The sequence below is a fragment of the Diabrotica undecimpunctata genome, chromosome 7, assembly GCF_040954645.1.
Source record: "Diabrotica undecimpunctata isolate CICGRU chromosome 7, icDiaUnde3, whole genome shotgun sequence".
Taxonomy (NCBI): domain Eukaryota; kingdom Metazoa; phylum Arthropoda; class Insecta; order Coleoptera; family Chrysomelidae; genus Diabrotica; species Diabrotica undecimpunctata.
In genome coordinates, this window is record NC_092809.1 from 75,625,615 (window position 1) to 75,640,329 (window position 14,715).

Consider the following 14,715-nt stretch of genomic DNA (forward strand, 5'->3'; position numbering starts at 1 on the left):
TCTTGTCTAAGGTGTGTGTTTTTCCAGATTGTGTCATTAAGAGATCCCGCCGCTTTACTTGCTTTTAAGCTTTGTTGTCGTACTTCTTCTTCAACATCTCCGTAACTAATTATATCTATTCCCAGATATCTAAAACATGCTTCCTGTTGTAGTGGGTATTTAGATGTTGTCATGCATTTAGATTTTTCTGTTGATATTATCATATTGTATTTCTTGGCTGTTGTATTGAAGATGTGTGTTAATCTTTTGAGCTTGTCTTCTGTCTCGGCGATTAATGCAGCGTCGTCTGCATAACATAATATTTGGATTTCTTTGTTCTCCATTCTGTAACCATGACCTTTATATTAAAGAGAAGTGGGCTTAACGAGTCATCCTGTCTGACTCCGCATTGTACTAGTATACACTGTGTTAGTTTTCCATTTATCTTTGCCTGTATTCGATTATGGAAGTAGATGTTTTCGATGGTTTGTATAATATTGATTGGTATGTTTCTTTTATACAGTAGGTGGTATGGTAGGATCGAAACCCTTTGGCAGGTCTATAAAACATAGATATACCTCTATAATTATTGGGGTTTTCTTTATCTCCTTTCTTGAAAATTGGTATTATGCTGTTTCTTCATGCGTCTGGTATCTTGCAGTACAATATTAGTTTTTGTAAAGTTTTGTCATCTCTAAAGTTATACTTTCTCCTCCGTGTTTTAGAAGCTCGTTGGTTATACGTCTGGTCCTGGTGACTTTCTATTTTTGAGTTATGGCTATCTTTACTTCCTGAAAACTGATTTCTATTTCGTGTCTTAATTCAGGTACGTTATTGTGTTGATTATTATTTTCCATTCCTTTAAAAAGTTCCGTCAAGTATCTTTCTCGTTCGTTTGCTGGTATAGTATTGTATTCCTTCAATTCTGCCATTTCTTTCGGTTGGTTTCTTATGAATCTCCATATTTGTTTTTGTTTACCCAAAAGTTGCTTTCCATTCTTTTTGTGAACTGTTCCCAGTGTTCATTTTTTGTTCTTCCTACCAGCTGCTTTGTTTCATTTCGTATTCTTCTATAGGTGTCTCGGGATTCTGGAGTATTTGATGTTTCCTTTGTTCAGTATGACTTTGCGTTTTCCTAGAGCTTCTGTTGCTGCTTCTTCAATGTTCTTTTTAATTTCCTCCCAGCTTGCGTTTATATCTTCGATCTCGTCTATTTGTTTCAGCTGTATCTTCTGCGCTAGCCTCCTTTCGTACATTTTTCTTGTAGAGTCGTTCCACAGTGATTCTACATTGAATTTTTCCTCGGTGATTTCCTGTAGAAAATGTTTTGGTGTTATTTTCATTCTTATTTTCGCTAGTACTAGTTTGTGTTCACTCCCTGCGTCTGCTGAGTTTAAAGTTCGGATATCTCGAATCTGCTTTGGGTGGATTTTTCTATTAGTGACTATAAAATCAATCATATATTTGTGCCCCCTGGAGTTTTCAAATGAATATTTATAATGGAGCTTATGGTCAAAAAATGTATTATTGATTCTCAGTTCGTTAAAAGCACAGAGATTAGCCATGAGTTCTCCATTTGCTTTGACATGGTTTTCATTAAATCTTTGTTTTGCTCCTAGAACTATTTCATTTCCGATTCGTGCATTAAAGTCACCCATAAGAAGAGTTTTCTTTATCATGTTAACATTTGCCTTTGTAAAAGCCCATACTTGTCAACCATAAGTAAGACCTTTAGAGTACACGTTAGTTCAAAAAATTTATTGTAAGTATTGTGGGCATTTTTTATTAGATCTATTTTACATATTTCATAACATTTTCAATTTTTTCAGATACATTCACAGTTCTAACAGAAGCAGATTACAGAAGTGAGTACCTGTGTATTACAATAAGGAAATAATTTATTTCCAAATCGTTTTACTATTATTGCAACTGTATTATACCTATCTCAAATATTTGAAATATTGTACAGAACAAAATTTGTTGTCTTATATTTTGCTTCTACCATTTTATAATCCTTCAGTATCAGTCTAAATAGACTACAATTTACTACCATACCGTAACATAACAGTGAACCGAACTACTACATATAATGTAGCTCAGGATACTGATAGATTTTTTGTCTCAAAACATGCGAAAGATATAAAAAAAAACGGTCGAAATTATAAATGTTACTTGAAAAAAACTACTTATATGAAATAACGGTTTTGGGGATTAGTTTGAACAAAAGTTGAATTCCAAACCGGGGTGAAATAAAGAGAAAATAAATAAATTAAAACGTGGAAGCGTTTTGACAGATTATGATACAACCAACAAATAGTTTTAACATATTACTTATTTTGGGATTCGTTTCAGATAGTCTTACTGGTGATAGGCTGACCCAAGAGCCAAAGCGTTTAGGTAGGAATTAAACATTTTACCAATTTCAGAAATATATTTTTCTTTAGATTGATAAATATTTCCTACATGTAAGGTAAGGTTTTATTTGTAGCAACTTTCAATTTCGTGTTTCTAGAGCTAATAGATATTTCTTAGTAATTTGTTAGTATTGGTGAGTATAGACATTTTTTATTTTTTAGGAAAAAATTTGATTTCGCTAATTCTCCCCGTTAGAGGACAAAAGGATAGATTTGTTGTTAGTATTAATCGGACACTAGTTGTAGTTACATGGGATGGAGTGAGTGACATAGTAACTAACGTTGAGAAAATTATAGAAGTTGACACTGAAACAGAATTAATTAACAACAGATTTAACGATGGTAAATGCGATCCTTCTGGAAGAATATGGGCAGGTAAGACAATAAATGATCTAAACTCCATTCGCTTAGCTCGGACAAATTTTGACAGATTCATTGTCGGAAACCTACAACACAACAATTCCTACTTCTCAGTATTAATAGCTCAAGTATCCTGCTATTACAGACTTCTTTCTTTAAAAAAAGAAGAATTATTCTAAATAGTCGAAGTGTATACTAAATCCATCAAATTTTGGGTAGTATATATTTAAAAAATATATATTTAGTTGTTATAATTTAACATAACTATTTATTATATGGTGCAGATAAATAAATATTGATTGTCGGTAATTTGCAAAGTTCTATTTTATTTACTATTTAGTTTGTTTACTATTAATATTGGCTATGAGTACGGGTGCTTGGTTGTATAGTAATTTCCAGCCACTTTTAGTCTGTCAAAGTAACTAACTTCGCAAAAAAATAATTACTAAATTCACTAGACAGTTCGGACTGGGATTAGCGAACCGAGTTTATCATATAATTAATGTTTAAGATTTGTTGTATATCATTATATAATAGTAATATTGTATACATAGTATATATACATAACACATATCTCTCAATACCTCCTATAAAAAAAAGTAGGGGGAGAGTTTCTAGCACTTCACGTGACTGGGCCTTGAACTAAATCATTTAGTTTAGTCCTCATTAGGAGGAGGTAGGTACAGTGAGATCGTCGGAACACTGAGACAAACTAGAGAGCTTACTACGGTAGAGCTTACTACGTTCGGTATTATCCGCTAGAATAATATCTGGAGCAGCTATTCCTCGTTCCTCCTGCTCTAGTATTCCCAAGAGTACACTTTTAAGATTTTATGATAAATAGGGCGCCCTGGAACTTTAGGACTAGCTTCAAAAACAGGTTGGGTGAATACAGAGTGACTTTGTACAAGTTGTTAAGCATTTTATTAAGCACACTGGCAGTACCAGAGAAAACCCTTCTTTATTGCTAATGGATAATCATCAAAGTCATTTATCGATTGAGTCAATCGATTTATGTAAAAATAATGGCATTACAATCCTTACTATACTGCCACACTGTACCAACAGATTACAGCTGTTGGACGTAGGATTATTAAAACAATTTTAAAATTTCTATAATGCTGCAGTAGATGCATGAATAATGAACCATCCCAGTCAGACATTTAGAATTTATAACGTAGCGGTTCGAAAAACCGAAATATTTCCATTCAATCGGCATGTCTTCACTGAAGAAAATTTTTGTCAAGTTTTGTGACAGATAAACCACTTGTTGCAGTTGAAGCTGCTACTGAAAATATAAATGAATCTTCAGATGTAGAAAATCCAGGTCCAAGTAATACTGATACTTTGTTGTCCAACAGTTTTTAAGAGTTATCCTAAAGCTCAGAGTAGGGCAACAAAAAACGCAAAGGAAAGACGACGATAGCTACGGATACCCCGGAAAAAATGAAACTGATTAAATCTCCAGAAGAAATCCTAAAAGAAAAAACTCCAAAACAGAAAAAAGTAACAAGGCGTGTATTAGATAGTGATTTTGATGAGCAAGATGAAAATGAGATGGATTTAATGGTGAAGAGCCCGAATCAATTAGTTTCAAAGATCTTGATCGCTGTCCCAATAATGGGAATTATGTGCTTGTTGCATTTAACTCTAAGCAAAAGACATACTATGTAGGCAAAGTCTTGTCTCAAACAAAATGAATTTGAAATATAGTTTTTAAGAAAAAGCGCTAAATGTGAAAAGAGGTTCTTCTTTTCAGTTTCCCCAGATTTCTCACATGTATTAAAAAGAGACATTAAAATGATTTTGCCTCCCCCCTTTAATGCAACGGTTAACAAAGCGCCAAAGTTTGCTTTTAAAATTTGAATAATATTTTATTCAATGCTTTTCATATGGCCGGTCCAAGCTTGGCCTGAAGGCCGTCGAAATCCATTCTTTTAATACAGCTTTATGTTATGTAAATATTTTAGGTACTATAGGAGAAGATCCTTCAAACATAAACGTTGCAGGTTCTCTATTTTCAATTGAATATGGTAGAGCACTTCCACATTTAAGACAAATACAAATTTCTAATGGTTTGGCATGGAATGAACAGTTACAAAAGATGTACTATATTGATTCCTTCACAAGATCTGTATATGAGTTTGATTATGATATTATAAATGGAAGAATTTGTAAGTATTTATTCACTATTGTTATATTTAAATTACTGTTAATCACCTATGTCAGTTTCATTAAAATAATTTGTTAGAGTTTAAAATCAGATCTTAGATTTTTTGACGGTCGGAGAGAAAAATTGTGATGGAGAATGGTGTGATGGCAGATATAAAGGCTGGCGTGACCCGACTGATAGTTTCTGCCCTTCAGGGACGATTTTAAAAAAATAATTATTTAATTTACAAATGCGAGAGAACTTTATTGCGTTCTTAAAAGTTACAATATTTAAATCAGACTTCACTGTACAAAATTTCAAATCAGACTGAATAATAATTAATTAAAATGAAATACATTACACATTGAAAAATAAAACAATAATTCGCAAGTTGCACTTTTATATTCAGGTCGAGCATAGTTCAGGTGCTGATGCATCGGATTTAGGGTATTGGCTTATGGGGTCAACGACTATAACTCCTCCACCCTTAGTTTCTGGAATTTTTCATGGAATTGAAAAATGACCTAGGTTGGGCTTGTGGTAGGTTTTCTTCAGGATCATCTCGGATGTGAACACTCTCCATGGGACTATCATCGTTTCTTTGCGAATTCGTTCTTCTTATACATTTAATACCAAAATATGCAAAAATTATTATAATCAAAAATATTATTGATAGGTTCCAAAAGTTAAAAGGACTAGTAGCTTTTGAGTTTTTAAGTATCAATGTTTTAATTTCTTCTTGTTTCTTCTTAACTAAATGAATCTGGTCCAGTTGGACATTTTCGATATGAACTTCGGGAATCTCTTCTTGATGAGGATGGCGAATTCATATTCGGAAGTAATAGTGGCTGACTTTCAGAAATGAGGCGATTATTGCTAAATGTTTGATCTTCTGTGCTAAACTGGCATTGAAAAGGAACTGTGATGAGATAATTTCCAGAAATTAGTTGAAGGTCTGTGTTAGTACAGTTCATTTGGATTTTGGTTTTGGTTATCAAAATAGCGATATAGTGGGACTCATCTACTTGGATCATATTTTTTGAAATGTGAACTTCTATTCTTTGGCATCTCGTAGGATTAGATTTCAGTTTAAGGAGCTGGAATAGACAGTCTTCTTCATTTTTACTTTTCAGATGATTCTCAGGACAGAAGAATTTTGGCTTCAGATTGGAGCATGGTACAGATGTGTATTGGTAAAAATTTTCATTCATTATCAGATAGGTGTTAGGGGGTACTATGGTAGTTCGATTTACAGTAGGAATCGAGTATAAATGATAGTAGGAGTATTCGTCGGGATAAGCTATTGGAACATGGACAATGAAAACAATTGTCAAGTTACAGTAGTACGCTTCTGTTTCTAAGATATTATAATATTTATTTATGTCTGATGTGATATTCGGATAAATTAGTTCGTTTCTTGAATGATATTTCATAATTTGAGTTAATATTGTCTTCAGTTCATTAATCTTTACTATACTACTATTTAAAATACCTAGTCTTGCAAATTTTATAGAGTTTTCTATTTCTGTTAGCAACTGTAATATAATATTTATACTTATACTTAATTGATCTAAAATATTTCTAGTTATAAGGAAATCTTCAATATTAAAAATAAATTTATTAAGGTTTGAACGAATAGATTCTAAACCAGAGAAAATTACTTCTTGATTACTCTTTATGAGAGAAATAGTATTATTAAAATTCTCTACAATCTCTGTCGATAATGAAATTTGTTTATTAAGTTTATTTACAATTTTATTTTGGTTACTTTTTAGTTCTTCTAGTGCGCTATCATAATGTTTTGCGTCTTCCGTATCTAAGTTTCCTGTAATACATTTAATAATTGAGCCTAGTCCGTCTATAAGACCTCTTTTTGCTCTGTGGTCAGGTAAGAGTGATTGGAGTTTTTGTTCAGCTAGTTGTAGCTGGAAGAAAAGGACACGGTCAAAATTTTCTAATTCGGAATAATAAGGACTACTAAAGCCGTCTTTAATTACAGTTGTTACATTTTGGTAGGAAAGCCTTAGGGTATTAATTTCTTTTTGAATTTGTTCTAAATTGACATAATGAATAGTACTGGAGTAGTAGTGAGTACTGGATTTAATTTTTGCAGTACCTAATTTATAGGGGAGTATACCGGGATTGTCTTTAAGATTTGTAAAGGTGATTTCTTTAGTCTCGTCTTGTTGAAGGCCCAGGACCATCATCGTTGTCATTAGGAACCTGCAAGAGTTTTTTCCGGTTAGTTTTTGGTAGTCTTAAGTTTTGTTTATGTAAAAGTCTTTTTTGAGTAGCAACTTTGATTTTTGCATCTTTAACAACTTTATCTTTCATAAATTTACGGTTAAGTTTATTTCGTACACGTGTAGTGTTTTTCCTGTAAACATCACTGTCGTCTTCGTATGTGAGTGGTTCGTGTCGATCCTTATTGTGATATTCAATACTTTTTTCTTTTTGTTCGGTCAATTTTTTATTAAGTTCTTTATAGATCTCTTTGGTCATATCTCTATGTTTTTGCATATAATTATTAATCAATTTTTGGTCTATGTTCATATCAAATATCTCTTTAGTGTTAATGTGTCCATTTATAATATCTATAGGCTTTTGTTGAGTTACGGAATATATTGAGTTATTATATCCTAAAATAGCATAAGGCATTTGATTTAAGATATCAATTTTTCCATCTGATTTACTTCTAAATATTCGTAGGTGTTCTATTAGAGTAGAATGAAATCTCTCTATAGATCCTTTAGATTGGGTACTATTTGTAGTAACATAATGAGTTTTTACTTTATGTATGTCGAAGAATTCTTGTACAACAGAGTTTTTTAATTCTGTGCCTCCGTACATAGTTACGATATCAGGAATTCCATGATGTGTCATGAAAGTTAGAAAAGCTCTTACAATTTCAGTACTTGTCAAAGCTGAAAGTGGGTATGCTTGACCGTATTTAGAAAATGTGTCTATTATAGTAAGAAACTTTTGGCCTTGACTTTGAAAAGTGTCTGCAAATATTATTTCAAACGGTTTTGTAGCTGTGGGTGTAATCATTAATTTTTGATTTGACGGATTACGATCATATTTATTTACTTGGCAAATGTTACAATTATTTATAAAATCTGTTACATCTTGTTTTATTCCTGGCCAATAGTAGGTACGTTTGATTCTAGTTTCTGTTTCTAAAATACCTCGGTGATTGGTTTTTCCTTCATGAAATATCCTTATTTTTTCGTGCTGTTCATCTTTGTCTACTAAATCTTTTAAGATGCTGTTACATTTTATTAACTTGTAGGCAGAATTTTTAAATGTGTTTTTTAACGTTTCTAATATTTCTGGTATAAAGGTGTCTTCTTTGAAGTACACAGCATATTTGTATTTTGGGTCAATGTAATTTTTAAATATATTAATAGTTTCTTGTACAATATTATTTTTTGAAATTTGGATATAAAGACTTTTCCTGTTGGGAAATATTTTTTCAATTTTTGGTTTGGCAGCTGAGTGTAAAACAAAATCAATTACAATTTGGTGATCAAAAACATTGAGATGTTTATCAGAAATGAGCATTCCTAGTATTGGATCTTCTATACTAGTATGTACAGTTTCTCCATCATCTTCGTTATCTTCAATGTCGTTATCTTGGTCATTTCCTTGTTCTAAATTTTCTTCGTTAATGTCGTCGTCGATATTTACAGCCATCGAAACGCTATCATCATCGTTCCTTGTCGGAGTCTTATTTTGTTCTTCCATGTATTTTAAAAATTCATTACAATGAATCTCTATTCTAGATAGGGAGTCTGCATTTGCATTGCAACTTGCTTTCTTGTATTCGATTATGTAATCAAATTCCTCTAATTTTAAACGCCATCTCACTAATCGTGAATTTGGTTCTTTTAGAGACATAAGCCACTGTAAAGGTTCATGGTCTGTCATAATTTTAAATTGTCTTCCAAATAGATAAGGTCTAAAATACTTAGTTGCCCATACTATTGCAAGAAGTTCTTTTTCTATAACACTGTAATTTTGTTCGGACTCGTTTAATGTTCTCGATGCATAAGCTACTGGTTTGTCTTGACCATTTACCAGTTGAGATAATACGGCTCCTACTGCTACATTACTTGCATCAGTAGTTAATATAAAATCTTTATCAAAATCTGGATACTGAAGTATAGGTTCATTAATTAATAAATTTTTGCAATCTTCGAAACATTTTACAAATTCTGGAGTGTGTTCTATCTTAGCATCCTTTTTTAAACATTTCGTTAATGGTTTAGTTAATCTGGCAAAATCTTTTATAAATCTCCTGTAATATCCTAGCAATCCTAAAAATCCTTTTATTTCGCGTGCTGTTTTAGGAATTGGATATTTCACAATTGCATTAATTTTATCTGGGTTTGGTTTTACACCTTCTGTAGTTACAATATGACCAAGATAGGCTACTTCTTTTCTTAGAAATTCACACTTATCTAGTTGTATTTTAAAATTATTGGCTTGTAAACGTTTAAAAACTTTTTCTAAATTTACAATAGGTATGATCTTGTAGTGAGGTAGAAAAAATAATTATATCGTCTAAGTAAACAAGACAGATGTCATCTTGAAGACCTCGCAGAATATCGTCCATAACTCTCTGAAAAGTTGCAGGGGCATTCTTGAGTCCAAATGGCATACGAACATATTCATAATGTCCATTCTCAACATTGAAAGCTGTCTTGAGAATATCGTCTGTACTAAAATAGTTACATCTGTCTAATTTTTCAAGTGTATCGATAATATTTGGTAATGTCTGGAATTGTTTTCTCGTTCAGTTTCCTATAATCTACGACAATTCTCCATTTCTTTTTTCCTGATGCATCTGCTTTTTTGGGTACTACCCAGATAGGCGAGGACCAAGGTGAGTTGCTTGGTCTAATAATTCCTTATTCTAACATTTTGTTTATTTGACTATTTACTTCTGGTTTATGAACAAAGGGGTATCTATACGATTTACTATAAATAGGTAGTTCATCCTTAGTTTTTATAAAATTCTTAACTCTATTTGTAAATGTAAGAGGTTTATCCTCGCTATGAAAAAGATTAGAATATTTATTACAAATTTTTAGAATATTTTGTTTTTCTTCAGAGTTCATATGAGATGTACGGATTAAATTTTCAATATTAAATTTTTCGATTTCGTCTGCAGGCACTATGTCTGCATGGAATAATTCATGACAATTTTCGTCAAAAGGAACAGTATCAATTGGAGCATCTAAGGTGACAAAAATTTCATCTTGGGTTCGGTTATAGATTTCGACTAGAGCAAAACCGTCTATTCCGTTCGAGAGACATGCAGGGATTTCACATTTTTGAATAGTTTGGTCAGGGATAAATATACATCCTGATTTTTGAGAAACTGGAATTTTAGCTACACTACAAGATAAGGGGTCCAATTTTTGTTTAAAGATTATTTTTAGGTCAGATTTATAATACGTTATAGGTATACTAGAATATGGAGTAGTTAAATGAGAATTTACGAAATCTAACTTCGCATTAAGATATTTTATATTATCTAGTCCTAAAAGACCATCGAAACTTCTATGAAAATCAAAAAGATGGAACTTAATTTTACCTTCCTGATTAAATTCTGAAAAAATGGGGATTTCTGCACAAAAGTCCTTCTTTGTACTTTGAAATACTGCGGAAACAACAAAGGGTTCATAAAAGATATAATTTTTGTAGAAAAGGTTAGCTTTTTCGGGGTTTAAAAAAGATTTAGAGGAACCTGTATCTACCAGTAACTTTAATGGAGGATCATGAATCTGAATATATGGCAGTTCTCTTTTATTTGTGGAAAAATTTAATTCTATTAAGTCGGTTGGTTTTGAAAGATGCCGTCTTGAAAATTTTGATGATGCTCTTCGTTAACAATATCATAAGTTTGTTGATGAGAAGTCTGAGGAGTATTTTGGTAATCACTATTATTAATCGATTCGTATTCAGTATTATATAGTTCTTCGAATGTAAAATTTTGATTTGGATTTATAGGGTTGTGGAAATTATTCCTGAATTGGAGAGTACTATTTCTAGTAGTTGTACTCATAGGAGTAGATGTGTTTGGAGCAAAATTGGGATTTTATCGCCAAGCGTTCTGAGCTGGCTTGTTAGAGTTTTGAAAGCTATTTCTGAACTGGGGAATACTGTTTCTAGTAGATGTACTCATGTTAGTGGGTCTGTTGGGAACAAAATTTGGATTTGGTCGCCAAACATTTTGAGTTGTCCTATTAGAATTTTGGACATTATACTGATAGTTTTGGGGAGTGTTTCTTTGATACTGATGTGATTGTGAAGATTGAAAATGTCTATTATTGCGAGAATTTATTTGGGAATGTAAATGAAAATTATAGTTTGGGTTTCTAGAATATTTGTTACTATTATTATTAATATTATTAGTATTAAAATTTTGACTTTTTTGATAGTATTTAATATTATCTTCTTCTTTAATGAATTGTATAGCTTGCTCGATAGATTGTGGTCTCATTGCCCGAATTATGGGCCCTAAAGGTTCTCTTAAACCTGCTAAAAATGTTTTTAATGCTTGTTTGTTAAAGAAATCTCGTTTGTATGTACGTTCCTGACCAAGATGGTGTAAATCTATATAGTTACAAATAGAATTTAATAAATCTTGCACCTTTTCATGAAATTGATAAGGTGATTCGTTTGGCTTTTGTTTAAGATTAACTAGATCCTGATTTAGACAATTTTCGTCTCTTTGATCAGCAAAATTTAAAATTAATGTATTTTTTATACCATCCCAATCAGTATTGCCGCTAATCGCAATTATTTCTTCAGCTCTTCCTTCTAATTTATTTAATATACCGTTCAATAATAAACAATTTTGAAAGCTATTAGGATTAGTTGTATCAAAATAATGTTGTAAGATTGATTCGGTAGCATTTATAAATCTATAAAGTTTATTGATATTGCCATCAAAACGAGGAATAATGGCTAAATTTGCGATATCTAACTTAGGTACAATAATAGTAGCATTTGAAGTACTTGGTGAAGTCATTTTATTTTTATTTAATACTTTTCATTCTTAATTATATTCTTATCAATCAAAAATAATAAGTAAATACTACGTACTCTTGACTATTATTTTCACAAAAGGATTTAATAGGCAAAGAGGAGTCTGAATATGAATAAAAATTATTAGCTTACCACATTTATGTACTTCTGCTTGTTTATTCTGATGTCCCTGGAAATTCTGGATGTCCTGATGGAGCCCAAAATCACTGACAGTTCGAAAAGTTTATGAAAAACGGAAACCGGTTCTTTTTTGTCAAAGAGTTAAAACTCACGAATATCCGCAATGGAAATCTACGAAAAATCCACTAAGACTGCGCCACTGATAGTTTCTGCCCTTCAGGGACGATTTTTAAAAAATAATTATTTAATTTACAAATGCGAGAGAACTTTATTGCGTTCTTAAAAGTTACAATATTTAAATCAGACTTCACTGTACAAAATTTCAAATCAGACTGAATAATAATTAATTAAAATGAAATACATTACACATTGAAAAATAAAACAATAATTCGCAAGTTGCACTTTTATATTCAGGTCGATCATAGTTCAGGTGCTGATGCATCGGATTTAGGGTATTGGCTTATGGGGTCAACGACTATAACTCGCGGGAGGGTATTACCACTTTTGCATTAGCAGACGATCTAGTTATGTTGGAGGCGGTGCAGGACAGCGATTTCGTTGTGAGGATGAGAGAAGTTTAAAACATAGTATAACTGTAGAACCGTGGTGGTGAACAGGAATCCACTAATTTATCAGGGGGGGGGGGTCCCTTCAAAAGAACGAGTGGTAAGGGAACACGCAACTGAATTCAAAAATGGGTAAGTATCATCTCGATGAGGTTCGAACTGTCGCAGCCCGAAATATGATAAAGAGGGTGAGAGAGAGTGTGAGAGAGAGGGAGACGACGTGAGAGAGGTGGTGACCACGCTAAAAAAGGCAGGCAGTTGAATATCTTTGGTGGTTCGTGTGGGTGCGGTTTTTTCGATGATTGTGTAGGATGAAAAATGGGAATCTGGTGATAGCAGGGCACCAGGAGAGATATTATGCCCTAACTTAACTCAATATCACTCAGCATTAATGTTTCTTTAAAATTAAATTAAAATTCATCCCCATAATAAAAAATAAGTTCAGCATTAGGTACTTTGTCAAATGTTGAAACGATGTTGGTTTTGGAGGTTGTCAATGCATACACTTCATCCTATGATATTTGGAACCTGATTTATGAATATTGTTCTGAAGCTATTTTCTTGTGGCATTTTAAATTAATTTATATTTAAATGGGAATAAGCCACAATTAAAGGTTAAAATACGTTTATTGACGTTTCAATTTCCACTTCTGAAATTGAAACGTCAATAAACGTATTTTAACCTTTAATTGTGGCTTATTCCCATTAAAATATAAACTGATTTATGAAGTAATATCAATATTAACCACTTTTGTTGATCTTTTGCTTCGAAGAATTTGATTTTGCTTTTATTTTATACTTTGAGGAAATACTCCATTTTTATTTATGTGACTTGTATTTTTAGACAATGGACAGACCATTTTCAATCTAACCAACCACAACATAGAAGGATTTCCTGATGGTTTGACTATAGATGTTGATGGTAACCTGTGGGTAGCTGTTTTTAGTGGGTATCGAGTGATAAAAATTGATCCAAGGCAACCAGAAACCCTCTTGGCCACAATTCCTATTCCAGCAAAACAGGTAGGGGAAACGTGGGTACATTGAGACGAAAAAATTTAGGTCTTTTTATTTTTTTTTCTTTTTAAAATGTTTTTATTTACTAAAGTATGGCGAAAAGGCATGACTAGGTTAATTGGTAATACATACATAATACAAACAAAATAATAGGTGCAATTGTCTCACTATACCCTTCCATGGGGGAACAGTGACACAACAATATCTTTTTGATTTATTATTGTTCAAACTAATAGACAGTCTTCTTAAATCGAAATGTATTGCTGTTTTTTAAGAATTGTTACAAACAGAGAAGAAAAACATATTTTGGATCACTCATACATATGTACTTTAAGAAATAGTATCAGTTACTAAATTAACAAAAAAATGACGCCCTCTGGTAACATGCGGTTCTTTTAATATTCTTACAATTTGATCTGCAGAAATAATACAAATGTCCGTGACATTAGGAAATACAAAACATTTATTGTTTTTTGAACTTTTTCTCATAAAGTTAACTTCGACAGCCATAATATTGTGTTCTACAACTTACCCCACAAAATACTTTTTCTCTGTTTTATTTTTGGCATCATAATCAAGTCAGCCCAATATGAAATCTTTGACTTAAATCCTTGAAACTATGACTGGGTCAACTGCTAAATTGGTAAAATCTTCTTCGTCATCATCTGAATTGACCTATCTGAATCGTGAACTGAAAATTTTGAAGAAGAAGATTCATCAGATTATATAATTTTTTCCTGTTTGGAATCATTAACCTTTGACAATATATTTACCTTAACAGTTTCAATCGCCGTCTTCTTTATTCTAATTTTTTGTAGCTCGTCTTTCTCTGGTGTATCTGTAGCGATTATAGTCTTTCTCTTTCTTCTTGTTTTGCGTATTGCTGGTACGTTGGCTTTCTTTGGATATCCTCGTATTTCCACAGGACTCACAAATTGTAGTTTCATATCTTTTTCTGGTGACTTTTTCCTTTGTTCGTCAAGTTGAGGAAGCTTAATTTCACTAGTAGAAGTAGACGGTAATTCTTCCAACGATTCTGGGGGAGGTG

At 32.2% G+C, this 14,715-nt stretch overlaps 1 protein-coding gene across 1 annotated transcript in view; it reads left to right on the forward strand.

The window, feature by feature from the left end:
- Positions 1-14,715, forward strand: part of LOC140446463 (uncharacterized) — a 63,032-nt gene that overhangs the window by 44,272 nt on the left and 4,045 nt on the right. Inside the window, exons 10-14 of the mRNA XM_072539016.1 lie at positions 1,809-1,844; positions 2,332-2,376; positions 2,556-2,768; positions 4,724-4,927; positions 13,495-13,673. Of these exons, the coding sequence (XP_072395117.1) occupies positions 1,809-1,844; positions 2,332-2,376; positions 2,556-2,768; positions 4,724-4,927; positions 13,495-13,673 (677 nt within the window). The remainder of the gene's footprint in view (positions 1-1,808; positions 1,845-2,331; positions 2,377-2,555; positions 2,769-4,723; positions 4,928-13,494; positions 13,674-14,715) is intronic.